The following is a 27,131-nucleotide window of genomic DNA, read 5'->3' as shown; positions in this document are numbered from 1 at the left end:
TTAACCGTGGTACATATGCACATGTATGTGTGCCGGCTGTATTTATGAAGCCCGTTGAATATTTCAAACAATATACATAATACACTACACAAGTACCTACAGCTCGACCGGAATACAGAATAACACTTTCTGTACCTTTGAAACAAAGCGAGCACCAAATTCTTCCTCCGAACTGAAGTGAGCCATCGCGGAGTGAAATCGAACAAATCTCTGCTGGATTTTAAAGAATTTGAAAGCGATTCGACGTGAAGTATCTACGTCAGTACGCTTTTGTTTAAAATTTCTGTAATTTGCATTTCTGTTCATTCGAACAGATCCTCGCAGCTTACGAATATATTAATAACAATTTGATAAATACTGAACGCGCAATTATCTCGCGATAGAATTAACGAACAGTATCGATTTACGTGGCCGACAAACCCGCTTGACAAAAGAACGAGAAAAAATAAACTCGACTATTCGCATGTCTAGGACGAGAATTGGATTGATCGTACTAGGGTAACAAACGCGTCCTTATTTCCTCGTTGAACGGAGTGTTGTGGATAATTCTTTGAGGCGGATTTCGAGAGATCATAAACTCTCCCTTTCCTATTTCGTTATTGCGAGCACAGCGAGCAAAACGAATCTCGCGGTCGGCATTTAGTCCTGACTATACACAGGCAAAAGGGACCAAAAGAGATGCTCGAACCGTACTTGAGGTCGGCGTAACGCAGTCTGGAACAAATCCCTCTACTGGCACTTACCTCACACCCCGGGGCAGTTGGCGTACAACGAAAAAACCGGATTTTCTACCCGCTGCAATTGGCTCTCGAGCCACTTCCGCTCTATTCAGAGGGAAACTTTCTTTTTTTTTTTTTTTGTTGTTTGGCTAGAACGACCCTCGCGTCTAACCATATTACGTAATTATGTTGCAGAGAGTCCGAGTTGACGAAGAATAAAAACAAAAAAAAAAAAAAGGAAAGAAATCACATTTCCGCGAGGATACTTTCAATAATAAATTGATAAAATGAAAGATAAAACCAAGGTAAAGGAAATCTCCTGGTCGTGTTCGTAAAACCTTTCGTTCGACTAAAAAGACTATCGCTTACGTGAGGGTAGCCGCATTATCAAGGATGAATTGAGAGGGCAGGAAACTGGAAGGGCGGGAATGGGTATCTTGTACCTATACAAGCTCGATCGAGCCACGTCAAAGAGCATATTCTTGCCTTCAGCGATTGGGCAATTGATCTCTCCCGTTTCCTTCTTCCGAATTTTCCTCCTCGGCGATCACTGGTAATCGCCATTTTCATATCGCATGATGGTTGAAATTTCCTGGACGTCGAGAAGCCTTCTTGAAACTTGACAAGTTTAGGAATTTTCATTCATTTTATTGTTAAAATATTATTATATATATATATATATATATATATACATGTATATTAATTCTCTCACAGAGAGAGATTGAACCATAACTCTGTTCGCAACAGGGCTTCAAAACTCAGCGCATATCCGGCGTATCCGGACACCGAGATAATTAACCTACGTGTACGTACGTTTCGAGATACGCGTGTAACGTTTAATTAAATTACATCGTCTCTCCGCGGCCCCCGTTTATTACATGATGCATGTGTGTATATACCTGCAATTTTGGTTCCCTGTGTGTACAGCAAATCGCGGTTGTCACACGTACACGCGACGTGCTTGTGGCCACTTATGAACTCATCCTATGTGTGCAGGCACGCTAAACTTTGGCCCGTAAACTTCTGCAGTATCTGTGATCCAGATACTATATACGGCGTATCATTATCTCATGTACAGTCATCGATATATACACATATACTTGGTAATAAGCTTCTAAACTCGTGTACATGATATATTTAGTTCGACACAGCGTTAGAAACGAGTGAAATTTCCTTCTTTCGCAATTTTCAAAACACGTATAAAGGCTGTGAAAGAATAAGAGAAATAATATTTGGTACATTTCAACGCGTGCGATTTGACGAAGGATATGATTTTTTGGGTAAAAATTACTTGTTTTTTTTTCCCATTACCGCGTCTTGAAGTCATCAACTTCCGAACAACAGCGACAGCAGCTGCAGCAGCTTGTCGATGTGAATGAAATAAGGACGGTGAACCGGCGGTTTTCACATTACGTTTTTCTCTCTCTCTCTCTCTCCGAGACTATACGTCTTCTTGGAGAAGCCCTGAAACTTTTATACAAAACGCAACTTGTTCAGCAGCGAGTTTAAAGACAGTGTATGTGTTTCTCTCTGTCTCTCTCTCTCTCTCTCTTTCTCTCTCTCTTCCTCTTTCTCTCCAGAAATCATTAAGCTACTAAACACACACAAACGACGAAGTCGTCTGTACAAACGTCGAGGATCTTCTGTGAGTCGAAATAACAAACGTTCCAAAAATATCCACGGTATACCAGCGCGTTATGCAGGACTTGTAAGGATATATTCGGATCAGAGAAGAGAAGAGTGGAGGTGAGGAAAAAAAAAATGAACGAGCCACGGGGAGAGGAGTAATAAGAGTAATTCATTCTCTACCTACGGGCTACGAAATGGAGCTCCTTTCTTATCTTCCTCATTCCCAGCTCAATAAGATGAGGAAAAGAAAAAGAAGGAAAAAGAAACGTGGCGTATCTATAAGTGGCTGGGCTTCTGTCTACATCTCGATCAGAGGGAAAAAAAAAGTAAACGGAAGAGAAAACGATTCCTCTCGTGCGGTGCTTCTCCGATAATTAATCCGAGAATCGAAGCCAAGAAAAACGAGGGGAATAAAACGGAGGAGAATGAAGTGAATCCATCTTCTTGCAGCGATGTTGATATCTGATCGGTGCACCGTCGGTAAGGTGGCTCACTGATTTGATTAAAATCCCCACGTTCAACCAGCAGCTTAATGCAAACCTCAGGAGGAATATGCTTTGAAATTTGATCGGCACGCTCGGTAGATCCTAACCAACTTCGTTACGAGGTAAAGATCGTATACATAATTTGGTGAAACTTGGTACGAACTTGCGGCGTTGCGAGATAATGTCGGGAATCCGATGAACCGATAATATCGCGGTTTGCCTCGTCGTTATTTTTCTACTGACAACCGTGGAATAAGAATAAGACAAAGTCAGGTAAGTGCGGTGGATGAATTGCGCGGAGGGAAAATCGAGATCCAGAAACCGGGCGAGAATCGATCATTTGGAAACTTGACGGACTGTGTAATCCGTCAAAGCCGTATTTCAGACGTATCGTCAAGGCGAGAAGGCGCTAACGGTAACCGGACGATAAAGCGAAGACGAGACCAAGACTTGATGTCCTTAAGACCCGGCGATGAAGAGGGTCAGGTCACCGCAAATCCTCGAGAGAGGGAGAGAGAGAGACAGACGGTCTGGAAATTCTACCCGAGGGTGTTTGTGTGTCAGAGAAACACGGAGGCTTTGGAATACCGGATTTTTCCATCCTTCGGGCTTGGAAGATGAAATACCGTGCATTAAACATCCGGATGTTGCGCAAATTTCACCGCAGAAATCGCAATCCCTTCGGATAATCCTCTTGCACCATGTAATTCCTCGACTTCGGGTAACTCCTGTTGACAGCGGTGAAAACCAGCTGTATTTCATCGTAAAGCGCGTATTTTGGTAACGTCGTGTTAAAACACTGCGAGTGAGAACGAGAATCGCGTCACGTCCGGAAGACCTAATAAGTCTCGAAACGCAGTAAGAACGGCGGTAGCGTCATCATCGGTGAACGAGTCGCATACGAAAGAGCTGCCCGGCAACTTCTGTCTAAATTCTGTTAGGGCTACGTGTACGTATTGTTGCAACGTTCATTCGTCAGGGGAGCTAAGAAAAACGAAATCACTTCATCCAGATCGTGGGTTTAACTGAAAGCAACTTGATTTTAATCAAAGGAGATGATAATAATCAAACTACGACGCCTGTTGCCGTCTCCGCACGCCTATGTACCAACGAAGTTAGAGTAGCTTATACGTTTTTGCTTTAGGGGGATGAAGTTTAAGCAAAGGATAAACTCTCGACGGGTTTTTGAGGGGTGAAGTTATACATGGAATTTATACATGTACATACACATTTTTACAAGAGTAATGTAACCACCAGGAATTTTTTTTATGCACGTATTTGCTTCAGGATGATGGTGAACATCGAATGAAATAAAATCCTTGAACTTTAGAACAGGTTTTGTAATCAGAACGTTAAAAATTGTCAAGATCTGGTGTCTCGGATTGTATTTTATCGGTTTTGTTTTATGTACATTGCATCAACTTGATTATGACTTTTGATCGTAACTTCATTATACGTGTGCATTTTCACCCTCATATAAAAGTTAAATTATTCCGAACACTTTATATTCGGATTTAACTAACCGGAGATCCCTTAATCCGTTCATTTTCAATACCATGGACACGGTATATCATAACTCTTGGCTGCAATGGGTTTTTGAAAATAATCACGTTCACCGAGGCGTGTTACACATTTTCTCACAATCCATTGTTTCAGCACTCGGCCATTTCCATGCCCAGCAAAACGGGGCGTAGCTGGTCTATACGATCCTTTGAAAACGTTTTCATTTCGTCCGGATTTGCGAGTGTTATATGCAAAGTTTACCCTGCATTCCCACTTCCGTTCCAATATCCCGCGATTTCTGGATGAAACTGTGCCACCAAACCCCAAGAAACTTCTTTCGGTGTCGCGAAAATCCGGCTGTAGAGCAGGAAATAAATTGCCCGGCAACAATCCGTTTTTTTAAATGCTGTTTGTTTTTTTGCCATTGCACGAGTCGAAACTACGACACGAAGAGCGATTCACAATCAAGAAAATTCACAGCTACGCCCGTTTTTTTTTCGTCGGCAATCGAAACTATATTGTCCATTCTCCAATTACGTCACGTGCAGGCAAAAGGCGTTGCCACGGCAATCGCCATATTGATTCCTCGAATCCATTAGCATGACCGCGTCCATTTGTGTTCGAGGAAAACTAGGCATCGTGACGCAAAAGTTTTTACCTCCTTTTCGATACTTCCGGTGTAATTTCTCATCAGCTCGGTAAATTCGAACGCAAAAACTTCTTCTCATCCTGTATTTGCGAGGTGATTTTTGTCGTACATGTATCAGTTGTATTATACGAGTCGCAAGGAAAATGATCTTTTGTATTAGGATATCTTGTCAAGACGAAACTGTAATACAAGCTCAAACCTTGTAATGTAATAATCGAGTTTCGGAGAATACGGATTTCTCAAGGAGCTTGAACATCGTCACCGTTCATGTTTGAATTTAGGTTACGATTTCTGACGTTCAACCCCAACGTGAGGGTGTAACGAGAGACGAGCTTGCGGCTCAACGGGCCTTCGGAATTCAGCTAGACTTCAAGTTGCCAAAGAATTATATTTAAATCCTATTCCCGCTGCACCTGCTTAACCCAGAAGTCGATCAGTGGTTATTGGGCACGGAAGCTCGAGCTTTTGTTGCAGGGGGTCGGTAGAAAGCTCGGTGAAAAATCGGTCCGTTTAGATAACCGAGCTGAGACCGAAGAGGCAAAGAAGAAGAAGAAGAAGAAGAAGCTGAAGACGAACCAATAAGAATGAGAAAAACGTGAAACAGAAGTCCGGGTTCCTCCCTCCCTCCCTCTCCCCATATCGCGACTTGGACAGCCGTCCAGGCAAGGCGTCAGCATTTTTCAAGCAAACCTTTTGACCCAAATGCGAAACAAAGCGAACCCTCAAAGGATGGCTGCTCGGCGTTTACACGCTGCATCGCAGTCCGAGGGATGGATGAGGAAGGGAGCTTTTTCTGCACACGCTAAAGCGCGTTAAAAGCGGACGGACTCGCATGTGTCTCGGTCACGTGTCCCGCAGCTATAACTCGGGGATGACGGACCTCTGCACACGTGTACGAGACGGTGTCTAAAGTCTAAACATAGGTGTGGCCTATGCAGCCTCGGCATGGCAGGCATCTCGCCGCTGAGCATCCGCCGTTAAAAAAACGGAGAGCAAGAAACGCCAACTCCCGCTAGGGGATTGACGCGTGAGCTCTCTCTCTCTCTCTCTCTCTCTCTCTCTCTCTCTCTCTCTCTCTCTCTCTCTCTCTATCTCTCTCTCTCTCTCTCTCTCTATCTCTCTCTATCTCTCTCTTGTTCTATCTTTTCATCTTTCTCTCTCTCTCTCTCTCTTTCTGCGTCTACGTGAAAGCCATACCTTATACTTTCCGGCTAAACTTAGCCACGCGGGACTCCGGCGAAGCAGAATTCTTACCTCTTCATCCCGTTGACGTCCCCCTTGAAAACTACCTCCGCAATTATTCTTGTTATTCCCGTAGAGTACAGGGGGTGCATTTTTATCCCTACCAAAATTCCCAGCTTGGTTTGGCCGCGCTTCGTGTCGAGAAAACCGTGCAGACGGGGACTCGATGAGTGACTGCTTGCATTTATTACGCGCCCCTCGAGACGCATCGTCGTTACACTTGCACTAGGACGAAAACACTCGTTTCAGATTTTTTTCGCCGCAGTTATTACCTACCTACGAGTTTCCGAAGTAATCATTTTGACATGATAAACTTTTTTACATCAGGGTGGAGTTTTGTTGTCAATTTATTTGGCTCGTGTCCGTACAACCGTATAATTACACAGATCACCCATGCTACGAAAGACAAATTGAAGAGGCGATGTCCTTCTTCACCCCCTCCCAATTATTTCTTACCTTCGCATTACGCGGACTAACGAGCGAGTCTGTCGCGACCCGACACGACGGTCCCACTTGTCTCCTGTCGCACTTGACCGCACGGCGATGCCTACGCATATTTTTCCCGGACTTCACGAAGGGGTTGGAAGACCCTGACGGCTTTAGCGGAGGCTCTTGACGTGGAGGACGGTTTGCTTTTCAATGTTCGAGGCGAACCTCGTCGTATGGTCGAATTGTTGGGGGGCATCAGGAAGAGAGTCGAGAGGTAGAAACGCAAAAATCAACCCTTGTAAACCGAAAAGATGAGTTCAGAGCAAAGATACAAAAGGAAAAGAAAAGAAAAAACAAAAAATAAAACACCGAAGAGGAACAGAAACCTCGGTGTTAAAGCTGAATTTCAGTTTTTACATCAACTATGTACGACGTGTAACAGCTTATGTACCAGCAATCGGACTAAAATTTACACATCGATAATGAATATTCGCTAACAATTGTTGCCGATTTTAGCATGTAAAATATTTTTGCCACGCTGTTCCTCAACGCTAGATTCAGGAGCGCCGAGGGTAAGAAATTAACTCCCGAAATCAAGAAGGGGCTGAAATTAATATCTCGTCTACTGTCCCGGGGCGGTGAGAGTAGATTACCAGATACCCCGAAACCGCGTACTTGTTTCGGCGGTGAAGGGAGTCGGGGGAACGGTGGGATTTTTTTCCTTGAATAAATATATACAAGGGCTGTGGAAATTACGGGCTGCAAACTTCCGGCAGCGTCGAAGACGGTCGATGATTCAGCGGACAGACGGCTCGTGCTCCCGGGGGAGAAACCTTTGCCTGCAGGGCTGCACTGTGCTTATATTTTCCAGAGACGCGAATCCTGAAATGTTATCGGCGTCCTAACAACCCCTGTGATGACGCGATCGCGTGATTCATTGGTAAAGGGACTCGGGGGAATGACATACGCCTGCCGCACAGGCTCGACCTCCATTAATTTACTATCCCCTCAGCGTCGCTGTTTGTTCTTATACACCTCGATATTCCTGCGCGGTGCTTAATGTATATTTATGGACAGGTGAAACCCCTCTCGTACTTTATACAAACCTTACTGCCCTTAGTATTTCGGAGAGAATTTAAAACATCGATAGATTCTTAAATTCATATTATCGCTACGTGCTGACAATTAGACGTATATTGTACGATGAGCTTTATTTTATGTTTTTTTTCTTTTCTATCAAACTTACGTGTGGTAACAAGAAATTTTAGTTAACTGAGTACTGTTACGGTATAATGATTATACGTTATTGATACAAGGAAACTGCTTACCTGGTGATTGCAACAATAGTCTGTTCGTTAATAGTCTAGGTATCGTACATTTTTCACTTTACTTTACTGTTTCACGAACATCAAATTATCGCAACGATCGTAAAAAAAAAAATCTGTAAGATGTTTGAAAAAAATTTCCGAACCGTGCAGGCCAATTTCGCTGCACTATTTGTTAATATCGTGACGCCTGCATCGCGCAGAAACCGTAATCTTTGACAAACACGACTTTGACTTTGTACGAACGATGAAAGCCAGTTTTTCATCGGTTTTTGCGGCGAATTCACTACGCGCCGCATATCGCAATTGCGCTGCACAGTTCATTAATGTGTGTCAACGGCTGCCACGTGTTGGTTGGCCTCCACCGACCCGCATCAATGAACAACACTTTCGTGTTGCAGCAGTGTTCATATCCGTTTCACAGCTGTCTGATATTAAGTGTTGCATTAATTATGTCCTCGGGGCTTGAGGGAAACGGTGCAGAGTCTGAGTCAACCTTAAAGAATCGAGTAAACTCCCTTCCGTCACGCAATCGTTATCGATGAATAACAATAAACAAATAAATGAACGTCGTCTTTTCTTTACTGTAAAATTACAACGTTACTCGTCTTATCGACGAGTTACTGATCCAAAAGCGAACGAATGAGAAGAAAACTGAAGGATCGTATGATGTGCTCAGTGAATTGCTGAATCGTTACAAGGTTTCAAACGAAATTACGAAAAAGAGATTTTTATATTCTAATTTCTAATAGGAGTAAGACTTGAATTTCAAACCAACGGCATCGCTGAAAAGTAGAGAACGAGGGATGTTTTCACTCTTGGAAGTTCGATTTCAAAAACGTGGAACACAGCATCTTCGATTTCCGGTACAGTCTTCGGTTACACGACGGAATAAACTTGTCGACCGGGACAGTATTTCCAGTCTAAAAAGCAGAGTCGAACAGTTCGCAGGATGGAGAAACACCCACACTGGTCTGGTTTATTTTTTCTAACCACGTGGTTGAACGGACTCGGTGATATCTGGAGAGAAATACAAACACCGATTTATACCGCACTGAACGGTTACTCCGTGCTTTCCACTCACTAATCGCTGATTCCCTCATGTGTCTGGAGCAGAACAAACCTTTTGCACCTATGTAAACACCGCAGTGCACTTTACTCGGCTCTCACCATTTTCCCGTACCTCGAATAACAACGGTAAATACTTTTATCCGCGCCCAAAAGTCACGTCAATTCTTCGCTGCGTTACCGCAAGGAAACGACAAATAGCGGAAGAAAGACGCGAAACGGTTTAAAAGTTGTTCGAATACATTCCGAACTGTGATTTCGAGTATCAGGTTACACGTACTTGTATCTGTCTTCAAGGTTCTTCGGAGAGAAACTTTTAAGCTTCAGTCTCGAGCGTTCGATTTCCTTTGATCGACCTCCAGACTTGTAGAAAATTCTTAAGTGATTCCTGCGACTGACCCCGTTCGTTAGAACCAACTGCAGGGTCAAGTGTAATAAATTTAAATCTCTTGTCTCGGTAATATGCGCGGAGAGCCGCGAAGTATAAAGTGTCGCGAGTCGTACGCCCGGCTTCTTCTTATTATTATTCTACACGTACCTACAGCTCGAGCCTATCCTGAGCTCTCTGCAGCGACACGTCGTGTCATCGGGCTGCAGTGTTTCAAGAGTACAACGAAACATTCCGAGTCGAAAAGAGAAGCGAAGAAAATAAAAGAAAAAAAAAAAAAACTAACAAAATTGTGGCAAAGTGATGGAAAATGTTTGAAAGAATGTGGAAGGAAACGTGAACGGGCAAGAAAAAATAGACGGAGTTTCTCCGTTTCTGTTTAATCGCGAGTGAGAGGGTCCAGGGTGCGTATTTGCACATGTATAATCACGTGGGGAAAATTTTAGGGTGACGTTCGGAGCAAAGGGTCAAAGGCGCGGGGGATGCTGGGTACGCGAAGAGTATCAAATGACGCGAAATCGCGTGACGACGGTTTAATGAAAAGCGAAAGTTTCGCACCGATTTACCCGCAGAAACTTTATCTTCATCCGACGCCGCCCCTTCAGCGTGTTTAGCGAATGTAACAACGCGGTTATAGCCACGGTGTACGGGAATTTTCTGCCCCCGGTGAATTCTACTAATTACGGTGACTAATTGGGTTAAACAATCCTCCCGTAGTTTGAAAAAAAAATAAAAAGAAGGAAGAGAGAGAAGACTGAAATATGCACCAAATATTCGCGGGTTTAATTGGACATTGAGAATTTATATAATCGCAGTTTGTTACGTTCGCAATTATATATACCGTTATACGCGGTGTTGAAGGGTAAAATTGTTGATGACATGTTTCAGAGAAAATGGGGGAACAGTGACGGGGGGGTTCTTTTTAAAAATTGACGTCTAAACGAGTTTATCCCTGACGAAACGAGAGGGTAAGAATTTCATGGATGTATTATAAAAACTGAGATCACTTAGAGTTTTAAAAGTGCTTGGCCATACGCTGTGTCGTGTATTACAGGAAGTAACGTGGGGGGGGATATGAAAAATTTCAAACCGACGTATGAGGTAACCGGATCGGGAGGGAATTGACATTTTCCATTTGGGATGGAGCTAAGTCGAGGCTCTAAATCCCTCGCGTGTAATTCCAGAACCGTAATGCAGGGGCGTAAGCAACGCCGGTGAAAAAGGAAAGGGGATAGAGGGGGAGTAGAGGAGAAAAAAGAGGTTCCCTCTATGGTCGAATGTCTGCTGATCCCTCTTCTCGTTCATGATTCACGGTTCACGTAGCCCGCCGGGAACAAGTACACGTCGTATATTCAGACAATTTATTTATAAACCGCTTTGAGACCCGCCCTAAGCTCGTTTAGCCGCGCCGCATTCGTGACGTCACGTTACGCATAAACCTAAACGACGAATATCGCTTCGACGAATAATCGCGATAATTTATCCCGCGAAATTGTGGGAAATGATTTAATCCCGGCGACCGGCAATCTCTCTCGCTCTCTCGTATAGTTTCAATTCATTGATTCTAGAGTCGTGACTCCCTAGCCTCGAACGATTTCAACAGTCAACAGCTTCATTTTACCCTTCAGACAAATGGGCCCGCGGAGTGTGTCGCAAAATCGTTGCTTCTCCACGGTATTTGAAATTGAAATTTCCCGGATATAGGTATAGATATATACGCATGTATTGGTACTTGACGAGTCCTCCTCACGCGAACTCCGGAGATCTGCGAACGGGGAGGAGATAACTTCTACGCTAACACGATTTTCTTTATAAGACAATTTCGAAACACCTCGAGAAACGAATCCTCCAGAGACTCGGGCCACTCCGCAGATTGAATATCTGCATAATTTACACGCATTTATTTCGGCTGAAGCGACGACGCCAAATTTTTGACCACCTTACCTAGCCTCGCTTCGAGATGAACTTGCGAAGCTCGATCCAAGTTGGTTTTCAAAGCTACATTACTCCGTAAGTTACTCGACGCGAGTTTTCTTAAAATTCAAATTAGATACTCGAAAGTTTTTTGTCCTGACATATAACTTGAAACAACTTGAAACCAGTTTGCGAGAGTTTAAATATAGCTTCAGTTTCATCGTGCATTTCATGTCGGACAACTCGCCGTGTTTTGAGAGTCAAGTTCAACGATTTCTACCGACTTTGTCGAGTTCCTCGTGATTGCTTGTGTAACGACTTTAGGCGGCATCGCGGAGACTTTAAACGGCAATTAAACCGACTTGGAACGACTCTTCGGGATTTTCAAGCGATTCGGTAAATGACACTTGATGATGAAATACCTCGAGGCGTGCCTTTGAGATCATTCTCTCAAGCATTGGCCCGGGGATTGAGAATCGACTGCGACAGCGGGGTTGCTTGGAAAAATCTAATCGTTCAAGCGAAAGAACGAACGTCTATCGCCAACAAAGTAGGGGTGGTGAGCATTAGGAGGAGAACTTCCGCGACACGGCTTCTCGAGTATCACGCTCAGGGCTTCTGATCAATTTGACCTAGACGTCAGTCGAGCCTGACCGAGTTCGACCGAATCCACGCGATTCCTAAATGTCCACTAATATTACCGCATGACGTGTCCTTAAGTTAGAATAAAAAGATCCCCGAATTTACGCCAAAACTTGCTCCCAAGCTGCATTTCGAATTGTTTTCGTCATTGATCATTGACCGAGTATTTTTAAAATTATTCAAATTTAATTTCAGATCGACAACACGTAACGTTTTCTCGGTGTCTCGTTTATTTCTTGCAGCGATTGAACAACCGCCGGCCGATTATAAATGAGTCTGAATCACTCGTCGAGGTGTAATTGTGATTTTGAGTAGCGCGACTTGATTCCTGCGATCCGTAGCGCATACGCGTATAGCTGGCTATCCGAAACCAATTCAATTTATGCCCGTGATTTGAAACGGTACATCAATGGTGTTTTATTCATCGCGAACGGGGGTTGCGGTTACAGGACGCGGGTCCTTTTTTTTTTACGAGATTATCGGGTACTTTTTATTCGATTTTATGTAACGCTAAACGAGCCTTAACCTCGTTTATCGCTAATAAATTTCAGATCCCGACGCCGTACCGCGTGGCTTACGAAATTCCTTTAAAGCGCGATGATTAAGCTGGGGACCGGCTAATTAACAAACTTTGAGGCGAGCAGCCCGGCCTTGGTAAAGTGCGCAAAAAGACGTAAATAGCCCCGCTTATCTGGTCGCGCTTGTCTCTCGACTTTAAGCTGTTATCCACCTCGCAAGCTCCGGATGTCAAGAGTTCGCGCGCGCATTTGCGGGGGTGGCTTTCACTCGTGTTAATTCACGTTGTTATTAAGGAGGCTGCCGCAGAACGCAAGAAGTTAGTTTTACACCCGCGAGAAAACACGGTGCGCATTTCGTATTACCAAAAAAGTTTGTAGAAAAAAAGTGAAAATAATCTGCAAATTTACCAATTAAAGTTGGAGGCGGAGTCCATTCACTGTGACCACGTATCAGAAATTTCTTATCAACGTATACGTCACGGGACAATATTCGGCGCAGCAGCGACCGGATGCTGAGTACTGAGACCGCGCCAAGGTGATTTTACGTAATCCTCGATGGACCGGGGAAGATTTGTCGATTGTCTTACCCCCGTGGGTCGTTCCGCTGTCTGGAACAAGACTCGTGCCCCAACATTCGCGCGTTCATACGCGATCGCGTGCGCAACGACGAGCGAGAAGAGCGCCGTTCTCGAGTCGAGGGTCGTTTCGAGAAAGGAGGTTCAAGACCGAGGAGAAATGGCCGGAGGAAAGAAATAATGCCCCGTCCCTTCTTGGGAGGATGCGAATAAGCCATTCCGCCCGCACAGGGTGCGTCTCGCGCAATGTATACGTATATATGTACATACAATATATCTATATAGTTATCAATCTCCCCTGTACACATGCATGTATACATACTATATATATTATATATCTGATCTATAAAAGTTATTTAGAATACCGCGGTGTGCGGTGAAACAGCCGCTTATATATAGGAGCAATAAAATGCTCCCATTTATTCTTGTTTACCCCAAAACTTGATCAGAGCAATCCGTCGATCGTTTATCGGCGTTGTAACGCACTGTAACGCGGGTGCATCGCAATCTACCTTTCGCGACTTTGATACTTTATCCGACGTGAACTAGGATATAAAGAGTATTTGCGTGGAAGCAATAACTCTGTGTACCTGTAACACAATATTCAGGGTTTACGTATAACGCACTGCCGGGATACGTGACGAAGCTTTAATCCCCTGCTCGCACGATCACGCACGAAGAAATATCTAATATCCGGATCGATCCCGATGCAATTCCACTTCTGGCACCAGTGTTGCCAAGGGCAGTATTCCGAGATTGCGGGAAAACGAAATAAAATGATTCAACGTTAGTAAGGAGGAAACGTTAAGCCTGGAAATCAACAAATACAAATTGGGTGAAAAATTGATATAATTGGAACAAGTGTTCTCCTGTTTAACAATAAATCTCGAAACCGACAGTTTTTACAGTAATGACTTTTGGCTGAGCAACCTTATATGCGTAGACAAATGATTGAACATGCGATAAGGGACACGCATTGGTAACGGTATAAACAAGAGGTGTGGTTACAAATTCGTTTCAACAATAATAAATAATATCTACAAAACCTACGCCGTCAAAATTAAAAAATCCAACAAGCCGCAGGTCATCCTGCAGCTTATTTTATACGCGATATAAAATCATTCATAGTTTCGTCGACATTCCTTTTTCTTTTTCATCGATTTCTCTGGGAACGTATTTTTATTTTTCTTTAATTTTTTTTTTTTTTTTTTTTAACTCTCTTTTCTCGTAACAATCAACAGGGGTGTAAAAAACCACTCGGCGATGATTCGAAGGAACAAGGTGTCGACGATATGCCGGCGTCCTTAGAGCTCGTCCGAGATGCACGGTTTATACTACAAACACATACTTAGACTGTGGTGGCGACAGGGTGTTGCGTCGATCGATCCAGAAGCGAGCGGTGGATACCACGTGACTGCCGCGGTCCCGGTGACGTCACGACCTCCGCCCTGAACACCCCTAGGCCCGGTCCGATGCTGCAGGGCTAATTCATTTACACTAATTACTTTGCCCCGAGGCCTTGGCGGCGCCGCCGCGACGCGCGACGCCTGAATTGCAAGAATCAACGCTTCTTTTGGACTCGTTCTCTTTCCGATTAGAATTCCGATCGCGGGGCAGGGGGGAGGGACAGTCTGAAAATCGTTGTCGGTCTCCTGCCAGAGAGCAAAAATTTCTCGGAAACTAGGAACTAAGGATTTTCATTTAGAGAATAAAAAAAAAAAACATCCAACTTACACGCGCAGATGGTGCGTGTAAAGAAAAGAGACGTTGAGGTTTCAAAAGTAATACTGAAGCTAATCGTCAAACGACATGTAATTGAACAAGATTTTCGTGATCGAGGTAAAAATATTTAAACACCAATTCTAAGTCTATAAACACCTTGTTATTATCAACAATGTCAGAAAGGTTACGATATGTTTTTTTTTTTTTTACAAATTCTAAGTTGCAGGCATTTCCAGCCTCTTTTAATACTTCTTCGCAATCAGACTCTTACTTGACCTGACTGTAGAAAAATACGTACGTACTTTCCATACCTTGTCAAGAGATTTGGAAAGCGGGTTAACGACGTTTCAACCGAACTTATCCCCGCGACGCGACGCGGTTTATGCGAAAAAATCGCGACTGCATCGCGAACTCGTTCCAACGGACTGCAGGGTGCTCGATGATCGCTCGATAAGACCCGGCATTCGTGCAGCCTGTAGGGTATAATACATAGGTATACTTTGGCAATCCGCCGAGACAAATAGGCGAGACGCAGCTTCGTCCGACGAATCCTGCCCGGCTTCCTTCCACCCTCCCTGTCCTGCTTTCCCTGTTACCTAAAATTTCCATTTTTATATCCACGAAATAACGCGGAGTCAAAATCCCCGAGAATTTCTCCGTTTCTGCATAACTCACACCGCAGCTGACAACCTTCGTCACCGCCACGTTTGAGACGCGACGAAGTTGACGGGCCTTCCGCCGAGTTTCGGCCGCCATGATGAATTCGAGGCTGCGGAGGCTGATCGAGGACTTCTGAGAATGTTCCGACGAGTCTTACATCGCTTCTATTCGCTCTTCCAAGTTTACCGCGGATCTGTGTAGGTACACTAACTTCTGTAGTACCTACAGATTATACCACCGAGAATTCGAGCTGCGAAGGGACCGGGCGGTTAGTTTGCGTATGAATAATTGCCGCTTGGTGTTTGGAATCGGAGGGGAATTTGTGTTCTGTAACTCGGGTGGGAAGAGTTCGAGACAATTGGAGGACCCTCGAATGCGTCCTCGAGATTGAAATTGAACATTATGAATAAACATTTGATATACTTTGCGCTGATTGCGAGACGGTGCAGTAAATGAAGTTTCAAAAGTGCTTGTCATTCTTCAAGGGCGAGGCCATCTACACGTGTATCACATGATGCTTGGGGTGCGGCTGCTATTCTCCTATACGTCGGCAACAAAGTTAATACCGAATTCCAGACTGTCACTGTCTTATCTAATTCTCGAGCCGAGCGAAAAATCAAGAGTAAAACTCTGACTCTGTCGCTTCAAGATTCTCCGGGAAACTTTCCCAACTTGAGAAACACGTCGGGTAACTCAACCGTCACTCTGAATGGCTTCGCAAACTTTTATCTCACCCGACTTGCCGTCACTTTGCATTACGATACCCGTGTCACTGCACTGCGAATTTGGAAGATTTTTAAACCTTGGACTTGATTAGAAACCACGTGATGCCCCAGCCAGTGAATCAACTCCGTGTCTACGGTTGTAAAAAAAAGGCGTATCTACAATTGTTTGCGATAGTCTGAATAGCGACGAAGAATTCGTACAATGTTATTCAAATTTAAAGGGATAGTACGCAACCCTGTATCCTCAAGGAAGAATGTCGCATTTCAAGCCAGGGGGAAACTTTCCACTTCGAGCTTGATATCGGGACGAGAATGAGAAGGGAACGATCATGAGGAGAAGGGAAAGAGGTAGAAACAGCAGAGTTGCGAATCCCACAAAAGTGCCAATTCCGGATTGACCCGGGTTTTTCCTTCTAAACGTCGGGAGGATCCTACACCCTTAGAATAACTCCGATCCCGTGGCATGGTTACGGATTCCGGAAGGATCAACACTTGACGACGAACAACGGGAGGCTGAAGCGTCCCGTCGGAGCTATTCACGGTGACGCTTTTCGAGTGGATGGTGGTTCGAGGGTCGGCATTCGATCACCAAAGACACGAGTCGCGAGAATGGAAGGGAGGCCCGCTATTTCACGCCGGGAAAGAGCTCCACTGTACAAAGAAATCCGAGACTCGAGAAGTTATAGATGTTCGCAGTAGTCGAGATCCTGCAGGAGAAGCACTCATCCGGGCGTTCGATAAAACGGCATGAAGTATAGACCGCCGTTATATCTTACCGAAACATCCGCGCATTAACATTCCTCCTATCTCATTGTCTGCGGTTATGATGGAACCGAGACGGGACAGCCACGCGATGTTCGTAACTCCATTTTCTCGAAATGGAAATTTTATTATTCATCATTCTGTAGGACTCTCCCACGGTGTAAAGATCTGGATTTGCACAGGCCACGAAATTTTCGCCACTCGCATCGCGGCCATTTTTTTCAAAGTGTTTCGACGATTCGTTGCGAACCTGTGAGACATTAACTCGAGAACTTTTTACCCGTCGTGACTGGAAGGGTAGAGAGATAAGTTGAGCCAAGGTTCGACGGGTCTCCAAGGCTCGTCCATCAACTTAACGATTCTCGCAGATTGAATTTCTTCGATGGAACACAGACCTACGCCACAATCGGTGAAATCGCTCGTCTCGACCGATCACCGAATGCTGATTAACCCCGCGTTCAATGGACACGAGCGGCACAAAGGGGGTGAAATCCGCGACCTTCGCAGCGAATGATAAGAACGATGTTTCAGTGACATCCATCCGCCTCGCGTATCGCCGTTGATTCGTCGATGCGAAAGTTCGAATAAGGGAAAGACGCACGTCACAACGTTCACTTGGCATTCAGCTCGAGCTTTTGTCTCGGCTCAACTGACAGTGACAGTTCGTATCCACATCGTTGCACCCGACAGGTTATTTTTATCCTTATAATAATGGGACAATACCGTCAGTCAGTGAAGCTATTGTATAACCTTGGTGCGCGCATGCTCTTGTACTAATCCGAATACCTTGGAAGCGATAACTGCGAGTCTCGTTGAGAAGTCTGCACAATTCCGTGGGACGTCTTTTGTCGGACAAGGTGTCTGTGCCTTGTACCTCATTGGAGGCGTGACACGTTCGCGCAGCCGCACCAGCGCCTTATGAATTTCGGATAGTGAACTTACGAGGACGAGGAAGCAACGCGTGACGGATTAATTTACTGCCAGTTTTAGGAACGGGAAACGGAGAGGCTGCTCCGTTCACCCGACGTTTAACCCCTTTCATAATGCAGAACGCATACCCGTACATGGAATACTCGATTCTTGGCTTTTGAAAACTTTTGAGGAAGCAATTTGAAAAATCCTTCCGACTCGATTTTCTTCAACCGCACTTGACGCAAACTTCCCCAAGTCCCCTGATCATTCGATATCTTTCTAAGACCCGATCCTGCGGTGGCAATGGTTTCGAATTGTTGGAATCGTTCGAACTGTTAACTTACCATGAGTCTAAAATCGGACCGCGGAGCGGCCGGCTTTCGTTCAACGTTCGTGACCCAGAAAATATTCGTCCCTCGGGTTCTCGACGTGTACCCAACCCACAACAGACCCGCGTACTCGATTGTCGGGATAAACAATTTTGACAATTTACTAGACAGGTCAACCGTTCACCGGTGCTCCCTGTATAATAGCAGTCTAAAACACCGGCTAATGGAATTGCGGCTTTGCAAAGTTCACGGATTGATTAACCCCCGATGATTACGCTCGCACAGCAGTTTCCATGCAGGTACGAACTTCTCCAGATACCGGTGAACATGGGTCTTCTCTTCGGCAACCTGGAGTTCCGTCCATTAATGCACGAACTCGAATCGCCCGAATTCAAGCCACCGTTGATTCTTTGGATCGACGTTCGCTGATACTTACCCGCAGTATCACGTGTAATCAAATTCTAATCCGGCAAAACGATTTGTTTGACATCCTATAAAGTCCTGACAGCCGGTTAACCGGGCTCCAATTCGACTGCTTTAATGACTTCCGCAGTAGGTACTCGACTGTCTGACACACCACTCGTTGTGCGATAATTCCCGGTCTTGGAAGGTCGCGATAAATTTTTTCCTATACAGTAATTAATCGCGCCTCGGACCCGCGGAGCATGCGATGCATTATCTCGGACTTGACCTTAGCCTTAGCCCCGAGTGACAGACGGGGAAGGGGGCTAGAATCTTATCCTCAGTTTCTCCGGGGCTGCGGGCTGCTTGAGGAAACCTCAAAGGTGCGCTACTTACATGACCGAAGCGAGCACAGGAGGGCAGACACATAGTCACCGACCCAGTGCTCCACTCCCTCCTTGGCGTTAAACGTCCCGCTCTATTATGGCGACCAACGCCAATTGGTCCTGGGAGTTTTAAAAGCAGAGGCAATTGCCAGCTGGATAGACAAGCGAACTCCGTGTGTTGTGAAAAATAAAATTCGCTGAGTCCCTTTCAAACTGGGCCGTCGTCACGTGTCGCTGTTTCGTACGTCAACACTGTTCGACCTGTATAATACGTGCCGCAGGGTCTGCTTTAACAGCTGGTTTTTTTAAAGCTCCGTGATCGCCGGCCGCCCCGAAGTCACCCCCTCAAGTCAGGCTATAGGCCGTAGCTTGGAGGCTCGAATCCTCGCCTCGGTCACCGGTCGTTTCTGATTGGTCCTCGGTTAGGCACACAATGGAATAGCATTAACCCACCCGCGGAATCAATACGGCCTGTTCCTGCAGACGCGTTTGTACACAAGTCGGCGCCTAAGGTCCGGCTGGTATTATTGAGTCTTCACGATTATTAGCTACATTGTTATTTTACGCTTATACATATTTATATTCGAGTTGAATTTTGATTCGCTCGATTCTTCCAACCTTCGTAAAATAAAAATAATCAAGGGAGGATGAAATTTTGATATTCTGGCATCGCGACGTCGGGAATCCATCACGCTCACCTACGTTCCGCATTGCTTGTTGCCGTTAAAACAGGAGTCAAACAGAACGCGGGAGGCTGAATAGACGACCTTTGACAGGTTAATCTAACGCTAACCTACATCCCATTGAGAATGTCATCGTAACTAACACTTTCGGAGGTTTAATATACACGCGTGTTTATATGCAGACTGTCTTCTAAAGCGTTAAGGTTAGGGTGTGTCACCCTCGGGCCATGCGCCCGTTTCGTCCCACGGGATTCGCTCCTCCCCTGACCTCCGTACACATTGCCTGTACTGGGTGTATAACTTTTCGTCGGAATACCTTAATCATGTACCTCACACCCTGACAAGCCACGGGACTCGGTGCTGCGGAAAATTTCACGCTACGCTAACCGAGACGCGAGGGAGGACGATGTCATTTCGTCGGTAGAGAGAGAGAGAGAGAAAGGAAAAAAAATTATATTTCTACCGCTGCGGAAAAAGAAGTGAGAAAAACTGGATGGGTGCGGTCCTTCGAATCAGGAAAAACCGTAACGGGAAAAAGTGCGAAAAGGTCCGAGAGGGATTAGCAGGATCTTTTCTCGCTTCGCACGACGTCTAAACAAAACGGAAATGGGATATTTTTTTTTTTTTTTTCGGTCTATACACCGAGCTTTGCGACCGGCGTACACTCTGTCGATTGGATTAACTCGAAAGCTAGCCGAATCGTCGGAAAATTGTATTCTCGATCGATTCTATTGAAAGAAAGTTGGACGATACATATACGGCGATGCAGTGATATACGCGAGTCGATAAAAAAAGCGTATATAAGATCCTTTGATATAATTATCGTTTGGAAAAAGTTGGGAAATAATAAGAAGATGAAGAAGAAAAAGTAAGAAGAGGTGAGGAAAAACGAAGACTAACACTTACTCGATGAAAACGTAATACATCTAGTTTTTTTTTTTTTTTTTAGGTATTGCTTTTTTCCACCGCTCCTTCGGCGAATTTCACGTCGCTCTTAAATTGATTGCGTTATCAATTATTCCCAACACCGCCGGCTGTGCGGGGACTAACAATGATAAAACGTGGGTACGTCGCGCCCCGAACCTCCGTGTTTCACCTACCTAATGCGAATTTATTCTTCTGCACTAATTAGCGGCCTCGCTCGACTCGGTTTTGTGTTATATTATAACCACGGTTGAATACATCTGAAACGCATTATTTATATTCCAATTAGTTTACTCGTTAAAATGAGACGGCAATGTAAAATGCAGCTGGGTTCGTAGACCCTGGACGATCGCGTTGGACGCTAAAAATAAGTTATTCTCCAGAATACGGCTTGATCACAGGGTTATTCGTTATACTGGGTGTGACTATAAGTTTGCGAGGTTCATTCGTAAATTGGTTCGTCGTGAAAGGGTTGATTTTTTTCTCCGTTTTTTTTTTTTCTTTCTTTTTTCCTTTACCCCGTTTTTGCAATCAGCGAACAATTAATCTACCCGGCAATTTCAGTCGTTTCGGTAAAATTATAAGTTCTCCCGACTTGCCCAATCCCATTTTCTCCAATTTTAAACAGCTGGCTGAACCAAATCTTTCGGTTGAATAATAAAGGGTGATGGTGGAAATGTAAAACGAGTAGAACGAATCGAAGGGTCACAATATAGGATTTTAAAAAACGCGACGATCCGTTTTATACGTAAAATTTTGCCAAAATAACCGTTTTGTATTTTTGGTTTTCGTTTATACCTTCCTTATCCACATTTTGACCTTCCTATGCTTCGACTTCCTGCATTTCCAAGTTTTTTTTCAAATTCGATATTACGATCCTTCTATTCTCTGATCCTGATAAATTCCTACGTATAAAAAATAATGGAATAAAATTATGGAGAGCTGCACAGCGCGCAGCATTCCACATCCGTAATAGTCGTAATTACAGTTGATTGGTAAAAGGTCTGGACGAGGTTCGAACTGCAATCTGTTGGTGAAATTAGCCGCGATGGCGAAGCGTTACGCCGACTCGGTTGTAGTCGTTATCGCGCGATTCTCCTTCGTCAAGCAAGGATCACTTCCTGCAACCGGAAATCAGTATTTGCTATCGGGTTTTGTTCCCGCGGAGGCTCGGTTAGGCGCAAAAGCTATAGGAAAGGGGTTTGCGAAAGCGGAGAGAATCCAACGGACATTCCCAGTTTTTGGCAGCGAGCTTATACAGCGATGATCACGTGGCTCAACGCCCGCAATCTATCGATCCCTGAACCGAGTGCCGCAGAATCGGGGCCTCCCCTTGGCTGAGCCTCAAACTTTCTTCCTTGCCGTCGTCTTTTCCACTAATTTTTTTCACCTTTTACTTTCTTTCCTTTTTCTTTTTTCTTTTTCTTTTTTCGCGTTTCTCAATCCCCGTGTTTACCGTAAAAATCTCGTCCCAAACTTTTTACTCTCAACTTCTTACGCCCCCGTAACTCACAACTAAAACCTGCGTGTGGCTAACAAGTATAAAAATACCTTACATTCCTACCCTGATTTTTCGAAAATTATCCAACACTTAATTCAGGTTTTAATCAAATGTTTGCGTACCTGCACACGATGAATCGAAATTCAACACTAAATGCTTTTCGTTTTTTATTTCGCCCAAAGGCTAATCGACTCGTACATATATTATTGCTCTACAAAGTTTCACTTCCTTATCACACCTAAGGATCTATAGAACCCGTAGGTCTAAGGAGAAAATCGTCGTATCTAGCGTATAATAGAAATGATCGAAGGAAGCCGCGCCTTGCTATCGGACTCGTTCGTCTGCCCGCAAACAGTGAAGAGAAATGTAGGTTCGCACGGGAACGGGTAATTGCCAAGGGTTCGATAAGCCTGCCAATTTCTATTCTTCCGCTTCGCCTACCCAGCAGCGTTGTACTCGCAAGTGCCGAGTTGAATTTAGAGCACTCAAGATCTATCGTATTGTGTGCTGGCTTGAGATCCTCGCTTCATCCGTGAGGCTCCGCGCGAATTTCACCAAGAATACCTACCTACTCTTTTTTCGACACTTTACTTGAAGAGAAGAATAATAAAAAAAAAACGACTAAAAAAGAAAAAAAACATCAACCGCGAACAACTTGAGTATAATACAGGTACTTTTCTATATCGTCTTATCGTATTTTTCCCGCGATCAGCTTGAATGATTTTGGGCCTCCGATCAAACTGGAATTTTGATTCATCAGCGGAATGACGTTCGCAGATAGTATATCGAATATGAATCTGTAAGGAATCGGTGTTATTGCGCGAATGAAAATGAGGAAAGTTATTCACGCGGTGAAATCGTTTTCGTTCAAATAATACGACGACATCGACACGCGTAGACATTTTTAAGGTATTTTATGGGCATGAATATTGACGGATGGATTTTTTTCTCTCTGTTTCAGGATTCCTTTCGTGGGATAAAGATAGTTGTCATGTGGACTTGGAGAAAGAATTGCAGGCTTTGGTTACACAAGCGCCGGAAGGAGAAGAAGCCCGAAATGGTAAGACAAAAGAATTGAAACGACTTATTGGGCGGATTTTGTCGACGAATCTGCGTACCCGACTGTTCATGAACGAACGAACGCCGCGCATTTATTATTCCATTTTAATAAATCAATCAATCACCCGTAAAGCCTCGTTTAAATAATCCAAGTAATGTCGCAGGTGAATTTGAACATTAATATTATAAATTGTGGTACCTTTGAGTATTGGGTATACGTACGTTGTTTACCCAGAATTTAAAATTGTTTATTAGGCAAATTTATGCCTTTACTTTCTGTGTTTTTCTCGTACGACGGTTATAAATCACCTCGGAATCTCATTACTTACCTCGTTACAGTATAAAATTTTATGGTTCTTTTTTCTTCCTTCGTTTTCTCCTTCTTTACTTTGCTATTAATTTTTTTCCAAAAGCCAGTCTGCTGTGTACTTCCTGAGCTTTTTATACTACCCGGGTATTGTATGCAATACACATACACACTATACATGCACAATATATCGCCGCGAAGTGCTTACAAACTACGAAATTAAACCTGGGTTTACACATGTCGTTATAACGAGCGATTGGCGTTGACGCAACACAAACGTAGGTATAATAATAACATTATTTAATAACAACAAGACTCGTGGTCCCAGAAATTTCTTCATTACGTTTCACACAACTTTTCGAGTGCGTAAATATCGGGACGGGAAATTTCTCGTCAAACGAAAAGAGGAGAGCGAAATACGCCACGGTATCTCCGTAATTATTTCATGAATTTACGAATATTACATCTACAAGTCGGACGCTTTCCAGGCGAACTAAAAATACACAGTGAAGTCATTCCATATTCACCGGCTTAGCGCGAAATAGAGAGAGAGAGAGAGAGAAAGAGAGAGAGAGCGAGAGAGGTGAAGAGAAAAAGGACGAAGAAGAAACAATTCGGAGGAAGAAAAGAACGGCGGGTTGCGTCATAATTAGCCAGGTATATCCGTCTATTCGCGCTGTTCAACGTTTCGCAAACGGCAACTGGCTGAATTTGCGACGTACGTTTTGCAATCGTAGAATACAAAAAAGGAGTACAAAGAAAAAAACGAATTGAACGAGAAAGTAGGACAACAAAAAGGACATTGTGGAATACTTAAATGGCGTTCAACAATAGCCAATCTATTCGAAGTATCTTTAAAGTTAATCCTCATCTCGATCGGACTGCAGAAGTCGAAACGACTTTAACAATCGTTTTTATTCCCACGGTAACGAGGCTGAAACTAGCAGCCAAACTTTCTAATTTTCGTTCGAATTAGGTGACGAATTTCGAATAACAAAATTTTGTCAAATACGTTGAACCCCCAATACTTTCATAAAATTATGCGGATAAAATTGAACTGCATTTTTATATTTCCAAAAATTTTAGTTTACTAATTTCAATGTCATCCCATGGTAATTATTATTCATAAATCCCATTGAACCGGTGGTCGATCAATACGACATGACGTGTAACCCTTTCGCAGCGGCCTTTCGTATATTCGTCTCAATAATATTACACGTCCTCGAAATTGTGTACATACCTCATACATCTATACGCCTTGAGCATTGGGGAAATCTTGATGCAATATTAAATTCAATCTCATGCCATGCCTCGCCCCGGAATATGCATCGTACAACATATACCCAACCTTTCAAAGGACCAAAGGGATAAAAAGATTTACAGGTAACTCGAAAGCCTCCGTACTCACAAAATCCATCTATGCGGTAGCCGAACGTACTTTACCCCGATTCTCTTTTCTCTCAATACTGAACTTTCGTCCAACGTAATTTTACGGTTGTACGATGTTGACCGGATCACGTTTTCTGAACGCCATCGATCCATCGTCGTTCGTAATATTATTCGAGTCATTGAAATTCAATTGGTAAGAAAATTATCGTGTAGGATCGTTAGAAAAAAGAAACACGAATTCCTGTCGCATATTAGCAAATATTGCCACGTATTTGCACATCTCAATTGACACTCGTCTGGCGACGTTAAACGTACGATGTGCATGTCGCATAATACAATCACTCCATCCCTCGAAGAACAGAAAAATATAAACTCCCGTGCTGCAGACGCCATACGCCCGCAAGGTTGCAAACATTTTTTCACCCACTATGCCGTCGGGTTATTGCAGAAGCCCACTTTTATTCCCCTGTATCGTTTTCACGCATTCCCGGCATCCGTTCGTCTGCAACCACAACGTTTATCTCTTTCACAACTCGGGCGATTCTTCGGTATTCCTAATAACACTTCGTTCTTTTTATGTTTAAAACCGCTGAAATATTTTGCCAATGTGATATATTTTTTCGAAGAATTTCTCGTCATCGCGATTCCGCGATTTTGTGGAAAATTACGAACCTTGTTTCGACAGTGAAATAATAACTTCTGCGAATGTACGAATACAGAAATACAGTGACGGCGGAAACCCGACATGAATACTGAATAATTAAACAATGTTCTTTTAAAGCCTGTTGCTAACGACGCGATACTCTTGCTCCAGCCGATATTTTACGACAGATTTACAGCGTCGTTTAAACGTGTGCGAGAATAAATTTCGCGAAGCAGAAAATCGGCCGCAACTTATTGCGATAGATTACAGAGACTTAGGAGGCGGAGCCTGCGATCTCCGCAGACTGTTCGAAGTTATCCTTTAACACAGAAGCCGTAAAAGCTTCCGCGGGAATAACGGAGATGGGATCGAGGAATAGGAAACAGCTGGGAACTTGTTTGAGGAAGTTCCGAGTCTCGTCTGGATCGGAAGTGTGGCGGCACAATGAGGTTCCGGCGAAACTGCAAGCTTCATTCATCCCTTGTATATTACAGTATTCAGCGAAATAGCGATGGCGGGGATTCCCCCTGTTTTATCGCGATACGACCCGTGGCCTATCGGGACAAGGAGTTGTCACAATAGCCGGTGATAATTACGCGCGAGAAGTTTTGCTGCTTGTGTTCGTGCGAATTAATTAATCGTCCACTGCAACGTTTGACTATCGAACACTGCAGCAGGTATAAGCTGTAGATCGGTCTGCAGATTCGAGCTCGCACCTCGGTTCGATGATCAATCTTGATGAGCTCCAGGAATCACCGGTTTAATAATAATACTTTAACGTCTGCAGCCTCGGTTAATAGCCAATTATTGTTCAGTACTGCCTTGGTTATTGGACCGTGTAGGTGTTTCATCCACCCGATGTGCCACGTTCCTCTCCGTCAGCAAGTTTCATTCTCATCATCGTTCCTTCTTCATTTTTCTTCTCAATATTTCATATTCTGCCCCTTTAATTTTATAAATATAGAATTCTATTAATTGGTTTCTGGGTCTTGATCATTCAATTCTTGTGGATGAAGAGGATAACTTGTTTAATTATACATTTAATACGGAATTCCTTATACAGTTGTCCGACCGTCAAATTGACTCACAGTTGAGAATCCTCGCTCGCCGAACAGCGAGTATTAGAATTTATCGCAGTTATTAGATAACGTACCGACTCGTCACCAATAACATCGATTTGGAACGGCATACCGGTTATTTCTGCAGCTACAAATTAATCACAGCAAACAGGTACAACATTCGACATATTTGAGGGTGGGTTACAATTTGAAGTATACGATATCATGCACGTATTCTGTACAATCGGGTGAAATTTTACGACTCATTTGCTTACATTTCCGTTCCTCCTATTTAGGTTTGACTGTTACTATTATTCTACGTATTTGCTTATATCCAGCCAACAATATCTAAGTAATGATTGCTGGTACTAACGTAGCCCAATTCGACTATCGATCATTTCCAATCAATACTCTTAGCCTTGTTCTGGACGTTAGGCAAACTTAGTAGGAAATAAGAATTTTACCGTGGTTCTTCAGAAGTAGGTACAAGTTATATAGTAACACACGATATCCGTGGTTACCGCCGAGTCGTCCGACCTTTCGATCGAAGAACCTATAGGTACGTCGCTACCCTTTGAAATCC

The 27,131-nt window shown here is 43.9% G+C and overlaps 2 protein-coding genes across 2 annotated transcripts in view; both read left to right on the top strand.

Moving 5' to 3' along the window:
• The window catches only part of LOC124222077 (nucleoside diphosphate kinase homolog 5), a 193,799-nt gene that overhangs the window by 118,558 nt on the left and 48,110 nt on the right, over positions 1 to 27,131 (top strand). The window lies entirely within an intron of this gene.
• The window catches only part of LOC124222069 (microtubule-associated protein futsch), a 67,377-nt gene that overhangs the window by 18,644 nt on the left and 21,602 nt on the right, over positions 1 to 27,131 (top strand). Inside the window, exon 3 of the mRNA XM_046632654.2 lies at positions 23,054 to 23,152. Within this exon, the coding sequence (XP_046488610.1) occupies positions 23,054 to 23,152 (99 nt within the window). The remainder of the gene's footprint in view (positions 1 to 23,053; positions 23,153 to 27,131) is intronic.

The sequence above is a fragment of the Neodiprion pinetum genome, chromosome 6 (assembly GCF_021155775.2).
Source record: "Neodiprion pinetum isolate iyNeoPine1 chromosome 6, iyNeoPine1.2, whole genome shotgun sequence".
Lineage (NCBI taxonomy): Eukaryota > Metazoa > Arthropoda > Insecta > Hymenoptera > Diprionidae > Neodiprion > Neodiprion pinetum.
Note: the sequence above shows the minus strand (reverse complement) of the source record. Positions and strands in the feature narration are given on the sequence as shown.